Here is a 7,429-nt window from a genome sequence, read left to right as displayed (position 1 = left end):
CCTTACTTCTCTGAATCTTACCTTTACCCTTTAGGGTGTAAATCCTCCAGCATGGTGAAAAGTGAACGGTCACAATGGCTGAGTAACGAGATCTCACAGAAATGGATGGAATTAGAATTATATTTAACGTATCCTAATTTGTTGTGATCAAGTATGTTCAGGGAAGTACAATGGAAATGTAAGTTCAAGGAGAAAAAGAAACGATGTAACATTTCCTACTTAAAAAAAAAAAAAAGCTTTTGGGGCTCTTGGCTGGCTCAGTGCGTATAGCATGCGACTCTTGATCTCAGGGTTGTGAGTTTGAGCCCTGTGTTGGGCATAGAGATTACTTAAAAAGAAATATTAAAAAAAAAAAAATCTTGTGTGGCGCCTGGATGGCTCAGTCAGTTGAGGGTCTGACTTCAGCTCAGGTTATGATCTCATGGTTGGGGAGTTTGAGCCCCACGTAGGGCTCTGTGGTGACAGCTCAGAACCTGGAGCCTGCTTCAGATTCTGTGTCTCCCTCTCTCTCTGCCTTTCCCCCGCTGTCTCTCAAAAATGAATAAACATTAAAAAATTTTTTTTTAAAACTTTAATACATTTTTAATTAGCTAATTTTTAATAAAAAATTCTATTTAATTGATTTAATTATTGAATGTTTTTTTTTTTTTAAGCTTCCCGAGGGACTGCACCATTCCCAGAGGTACTGCGATACCAGGTCGATGCCCGGAGAGGACGGAGCAAGCTTCTATTCCATCCCCCTGCTCCAGAAATCCACTTAGTATATTGTCCTCGGATAGATGATGTCTCAGATATCAAACTGATATGAACAGATACTATGATATTAGCCAAAAGGCCAAGAAACGATTAATCTTTTTTTTTTTTTAAAGTAAGCTCTATGCCCAAGGTGGGACTCAAATTCACAACCCCGAGATCAAGAGTCATGCTCTACCAATTGAGCCCCAGGTGGCCCCTTGTTTGCATCAGTCAGTTAAGCACCCGACTTTGGCTCAGGTCATGATCTCGCAGTTCATGAGTTTGAGTCCCGTGTCGGGCTCTGTGCTGACAGCTCAGAGCCTGGAGCCTGCTTCAGATTCTTTGTTTCCCTCTTTCTCTGCTCCTCCCCTGCTCACGCTCTGTCTCTCAAAAATAAATAAACATTAAAAAATTAAAAAAAAAGATGGATAATGAGGGGTGCCCGGGTGGCTCAGTCAGTTAAGCACCTGACTTCGGCTCAGGTCATGATCTCGCGGTTCTTGAATTTGAGCCCAAGGTAGGGCTCTGTGCTGACAGCTCAGAGGCTGGAGCTTGCTTCAGATTCTGTGTCATCCTCTCTCTGCCCCTCCCCCACTCATGCTCTGTCTCTCAAAAATGAATAAATGTTAAAAAAAAAAAAAATGATGATGAAGGGTGCCTGGGTGGCTCAGTTGGTTGAGCATCTGGCTTCTGATTTTGGCTCAGGTCATGATCCCAGGGTTGTGGGATCAAGCCCCGTGTTGGGCTCTGTGCTGAGCATGGAGCCTGCTTGAGATTCTCTCTCTCCCTCTACCCCTCTCCCCTGCTCACACTTATTCTCTAAAGTAAAATTAAAAAAATAAATGAAACTATCAAAACAGTATTTAGATTCTGTTGGGCACATTTAAAAAACTGATTTAATAATTTTATTTTACAAAGCCAAATTTACAGTTTGCTAAAAATTGCATCTTTTCAACTTCAACTTTTGAAAAACTATAGATGTCAATTTTAAAATGTGCAAAGGGAAACATAATTTTTAAAAACACTCTTGTGGACGTGCAAATAAGTTTGCAGATTGCTTGTTTATGGTTATGTTTAATTTCTGACCACCATGGAAGTATGGCTATCAACCTTCTATAAATTGGGAGCAGGTGCATGTGGGGGACTTGGATGTGATGTTTAACTGGGAGCAGGTGCATGTGGGGGACTTGGATGTGATGTTTAACCGACCCAATAAGGCACACACTAAGCTTTGGAGCTTGCTTCCATGCTGGAAGGGTGGTGCCTGTGACGAACCCCCATTTGGAGTAAGGTTCTTTCCGGCTTGTCTGCCCTCCTTACTATGAGTCTCTGTACTCCCTGGGCTCTCTGCACACCTCTCCAGTAAGATGGAGTTGAGTAAGGTAAGCTTTAGGTGAGATAGAAAGTATTGATCTAGTCCATATTTTTGGAGAAGAGTCCCTTTTGCTATCTCCTGTTACAGGTACCCTTGCTGACCTACAGTTTTTAAGCACCTGATTTTCATCTGGCTTTCTGAAAGGTTGACAAAAGTTACAAGTACTCTGTACTGCTTTTTCTAAACTCCTTTGGCTTGCAGGTATTCAAGTATGGGACATTCTTCCTTCTTGAAACAGCTCAGAAAGTGTTGTGTTTAATAAAGCCAAGTGACACACACCACATACACACATCAATCAAACCTAAAAAGCCTCACCAAGAAAACCCGAAGGGAAAACCCAAGAATAACAGTAACTCAACCCACTGACAAAAGATCTGGAACCATAACCATCTCATGCTTGGAAAGAAAGAATAATCTTTTGCCTATTTCCTTTGGAAGACTTTGGCTGGCATGATGTCTTTAGATAAAGGTGGTATGTGTAAACATGTTTACGTGGATACAGAGAGCTGAGCCCTCTCCTTCCATCTTAACCTCTCTTCTCATTCACCTCCTACAATACAGACTGTATCTATTTGCATTTCATTTTGTGTGTTTCTGTTTGGAGCAGATGAATTTTTGTACATCTGCATTTTGAATTAAATTTAAATCCTCTTTACCATAGCATGGGAAAAAAAGAAAAAAAGAAAGACTGACCGGTGCCAATTTAGTTTCAGCCATTTCATATAGGAATCCAAAAGCATCAAATTTCCTTGTACTCTGGGAACAATATATAGCATGAACAAAAGGTTATAGAGGGAAGAAAATGTAATTGATTCTGAAGAGCGTGAACATCTGCAAAGAATGTATTGTAAGGGAAAATGATCTCTGAGGGTCCTACTCTTGATGATGAAACAGTTTCTAGTTCCCCATGTCAGAGGAATAACACTCCGCTCCACACAGGCCTCTCCAGGCCCAATGCACTGAGCAGAGAGTGTCAATGCTTGGAGCTAGTTTCCACAACACAGAAACAAACAGAAAGAAGTGTGAAGACTTCAGGAAACAAAACCTGCCCGGCGGTGCTGAGCTAATGGCCTCAGAGGAAAAGTGAAGAAAGAAAAGTATATTCTGGTCCAAACTCTGTCATTACATATAATGTGACAGTGGCCAAGTCAATGTATCTCTCGGAGCCTCAAGGTCCTCAAACTCTCACATGGGAGAGCCAGACTGGATGGCAGAAGAGGCCTTTTTATGATGTGATCTACAATAATACGATTAACAGTCTATTATTTCATAGAGAAGTCCCTTGAGTCTCAGACTTTCCATTTTATTTATTTTTTATTTTTTTGAAAGATTTTGTTTTTCTCAAGTAATCTCTACACTCAAAGTGGGGCTTGAACTCACAGCCCGGAAATTACGAGTTGCATGCTCCACTGACAGAGCTAACCAGGTGCCCCACAGTCTTCTCATTTTTTTAGTTTTTTGAATGCTTATTTTTGAGAGAGAGAGACAGACCGACACATGGAGTGCAAGTTGGGGAGGGGCAGAGAGAGAGGGAGACCCAGAAGCAGGCTCCAGGCTCTGAGAAGGCTGCACAGAGCCCGATGTGGGCTCGAATTCATGAACCATGAGATCATGACCTGAGCCTAAGTTGGATGCTTAACCGACTGAGCCACCCAGGGATACCTATTTTATTTTATTTTTAATGTTTTATCCATTTTCTGAGAGAGAGAGAGAGAGAGAGAGAGAGAGAGAGAGAGAGAGAGAGAGAGAGAAAGCAGGAGAGGAGCAGAGAGAGAGAGGGAGACACAGAATCCGAAGCAGGCTCCACGGCTCGAAGCCTGACGTGGGGCTTGAACTCATGAACCATGAGATCCTGACCTGAGCTGTAGTCAGATGCTTAACTGACTGAGCCACCCAGGCACCCCTAGGCATACCCGTTTTAGATGGGAGAGAGCAAAAAATTCTAACACAAGTGATTTAAGAACATCAACATTTATTTAACATGATAAAAAAGAAATGAGATATGAACATTTGCATTTAAACAATAGTAAGTAGCCTTTAATACTTACATGTGCTCATTGTATAATATATACACAACGAACATAATTACATTTGTACACAAACTAAGTACTGGATTGGAAAACCTGCTTATTGCTGTACACATCTATCCCAATGAAGTATAAGCCCAGTACTTCAAAATACCTACATTTTAAATTGTACCTTTAAGAAACAGGAAGCGGTAACATTTGTGTTTAAGCTGACAAGAGTGTGGCAGTAACTGCTGACGCTGCAATCTGAGAAATAATAGTAGCAGAAAACAGGACATTCTTCACTTAGCAGTAATAAAATGGCACATTTTAAATATATATATAAAATTTTTACAAATCAAGTGTGAAACAAACCATTGCAGTAGCCAAAAATGGGAAGGAAAAAAAAAAAAAAAAAGGAAAACAAGCTTCATTCGAAATAATAACTAAATTTATGTACTGAAAAGCAAAAAGAAATATAAATCCACCTAAATTTTAGAAACATCAAAATCTGGAAATCAGCAACTGAGTGAGCTCTGGCTGTAGACCGCACATTAAAAAAGCACCTTTACTTATGTGCTCTGAAATCATAGCAGCAAGCTGGTGTCAGAACAACAACCTTAGGATTACGGAGTGTACATATGAGCCATTAAAGCTGTTTGGAATAAACATTTTCCAGAAGTGATAAAATGATGCTCTGTGGCCAAAAGCATCAGAACTATGAATTTCATAGATTTAAAGTATACTGTACAATATCTTCTCACATTGCTGAAGGTCCACGTCCTTAGCTTTCAATGGTTTTGACAGAAGTCAGGATAGCTGAAAAATAAAGACAGGAAAAATTACTTTGACACCTGCAAGTTAATGAGTGACCATTTCCTAAAGTAACTGAGGGCAATGTTCTACAACGGCAGAGCTGACAGGCATGGCCATGAAAATCCTAAAATATAATACAACAGAAGGACGTTTCTTGTCATTTCGTAGGTTTAATTTACCAGGCCAAGGATGCAATTAAATAACACTTCAGAATTTTAAAAAAGAGTACCCAAATTAAAAAAAATTTTTTTTTTCGTTTATTTATTTTTGGGACAGAGAGAGACAGAGCATGAACGGGGGAGGGGCAGAGAGAGAGAGGGAGACACAGAATCGGAAACAGGCTCCAGGCTCTGAGCCATCAGTCCAGAGCCCGACGCGGGGCTCGAACTCACGGACCGCGAGATCGTGACCTGAGCTGAAGTCGGACGCTTAACCGACTGCGCCACCCAGGCGCCCCAAGAGTACCCAAATTTATGGCTGAATCAAAAAGATCAACAAAATAAGCAAAGATTTGCATAACTTTGCTAAAATATCTAACAATATATTAAGCGGCCTGCACAGCAGTGTCATTTGTAAACCTTCCCAAAGTCCTGCCAAAACTACTAGGTCAGCAACATGACATACACTCAACGAGAAGACATAAAAAAAATACAAGTCTGAGTGCTACTTGTCGTTCTGGCCGTATGCCAGAAGACAAGGAAATGCCCGGCAATAACTGGACCCCATTCCAGCCTATAATGCCACTGGCTCTTAGAGGGAAAGTAAAACAAAACAAAATCCAATAATAACAACTTAAGGAACCCGGAAATGTACTTGAGTTTTAACTGTACATATTCTTTATTGTCAGACAACATTCTTTCATATCATTGGTCTGTGTACAGAGAATTGTAACCTGTTTATTGAACCAAAGATAATGAGAGTGGACTTTAATTTACATTCCTCCACGAAGATGGACAGAGGCCATCTATCAGCTCTTCGCACAGGAGGAATCACACAAGCATGCTGCTATTCCTATTCTGGTGGTATTCTTGTCACTAGTTGCAACTGTCACTTCAGAACCTATTAAGTTAAAAGTTTAAACGTATGAATGACAGAGGCAAGACACAGGTAAGACTATAACAAACAGGTGGTTTGTCACTCCAGAAAGGATGTCAATCCTGCATAAATGCCAACTGACAACAAACAAAGGCCTCTTCTAGGCTCTAGGTAGACATAATCTCAAACAGAGGTTATAAATATGCCAAGACAGTTAGACACAAGTCCATCTGGATGAAAAAAAGGACACAGATTACAGTTGCTACAAAAGGTATGAATGGAAGTGGATTCTAGAAAATAAGCACTACTGGATGAACTTAGTCAGTGTTTGTACTAATTTGAGAATCTGTAAGTCAAAGCATATGTTAGCAACAATGCTTATGATGTCTCTATGTGTTTCTGCTGCTTATAATTGTTTAACAGAAATGTGCTGGTAGTCCTAATGCACACATTACTAGATCTGATAGACACTGAAGAAAAAAAAAGGAAAAAGGCATAAATAGCTTCACATCTCAAAGCTTTTCTGAAAAGTAAAAAAAAAAAAGGTATGTATTTACAAGTACAAAAGGCAAGTAAAATTTAGCAACTGTTTATAAAAGTGTTAACAGTAAGACCTTAGGAAATTATTGTCAGTTCCCAAACTGTGGTCTATGGCACAATGTTCAGTCAGGTTCTGTCCTTCCCCCTGCATCCACCCACAGCTTTTTTAGTAGCTACCTCTCTTACTTAAGCAAAATTAATTATTTAGGAATAGTTTCTGATAGATCTTAAGGACTGTAATATTCCTTGTAGTTGGCTGTACCACAAACACTTCTTTGTCCTTTTAAAATAATAAACTCCCGATGCGGTAGGTGGGTTGCACAAACTGTAAAAAAACATTACTTGATCAACATGTAATAGCTTCAACAGAATTCTCAGGTCCGACTACGGAAAGGAATGCTAAGTGGGGGCACAGCTGCAAAACCCTGTGCGGCCTGTCTTGGCACGGGCTATACCTTTCCCGTTTTGCTGTTTTTATGGACGATGAAATAAGAGACAGAGAAAATGTTGTCACACAGCAAATCACTGGAAGGGCTGATGGAGATCTGAGTTAGTGCCTGTGGCTCAAATACATGGCCTCCTTGCTCTGCCAACATCTCTAGTGCACGGCCCAGAATTAATCTCAGTTTTTGTTCACTAAAGCAACAAATGAATACAACTCAAGTTAAAAACTCTGAGGTTAAAGCACGGACGCAAAGGGAACAGACGTACTTTTTCTGAGACTACACACACATGAAATGGGATCCTTCTGTGAGCTGCGGCTGGGCGGCTGGAACCGGAGATGCCGAGGACTCAGGAGATGGGGACAGACTTTTCACTAAAACAGACCAAGAGAATGCAAGAAGGTACACATGTTTAGGATACACTTGGAGAAGGAAATCCTGATGTTGTGATCCCATAAAATAGGAACATGTTTCAGGAA

General features: G+C 40.4%; 1 protein-coding gene and 1 non-coding gene across 5 annotated transcripts in view; both read right to left on the bottom strand.

Annotated features, from left to right (window-relative positions):
- Positions 1-660: 660 nt before the first annotated feature.
- On the bottom strand, positions 661-847 carry LOC125171469 (U2 spliceosomal RNA). Its single transcript, XR_007154370.1, has one exon. It is a non-coding gene; the product is annotated as a U2 spliceosomal RNA (small nuclear RNA).
- A 3,215-nt stretch (positions 848-4,062) lies between these two features.
- PLEKHA5 (pleckstrin homology domain containing A5) overlaps positions 4,063-7,429 on the bottom strand; it is a 238,475-nt gene continuing 235,108 nt past the window's right edge. For 3 of the 4 annotated variants that reach the window (XM_047866378.1, XM_047866375.1, XM_047866377.1), the window contains 2 exons: positions 7,219-7,324; positions 4,063-4,935 (listed from right to left, as the gene is read on the bottom strand). In XM_047866378.1, the coding sequence (XP_047722334.1) occupies positions 7,230-7,324 (95 nt within the window). In that variant the 3' untranslated portion in view covers positions 4,063-4,935; positions 7,219-7,229. The remainder of the gene's footprint in view (positions 4,936-7,218; positions 7,325-7,429) is intronic. The other variant, XM_047866376.1, reaches the window with a different exon arrangement.

Source organism: Prionailurus viverrinus, chromosome B4 (genome assembly GCF_022837055.1).
Source record: "Prionailurus viverrinus isolate Anna chromosome B4, UM_Priviv_1.0, whole genome shotgun sequence".
NCBI lineage: Eukaryota > Metazoa > Chordata > Mammalia > Carnivora > Felidae > Prionailurus > Prionailurus viverrinus.
Note: the sequence above shows the minus strand (reverse complement) of the source record. Positions and strands in the feature narration are given on the sequence as shown.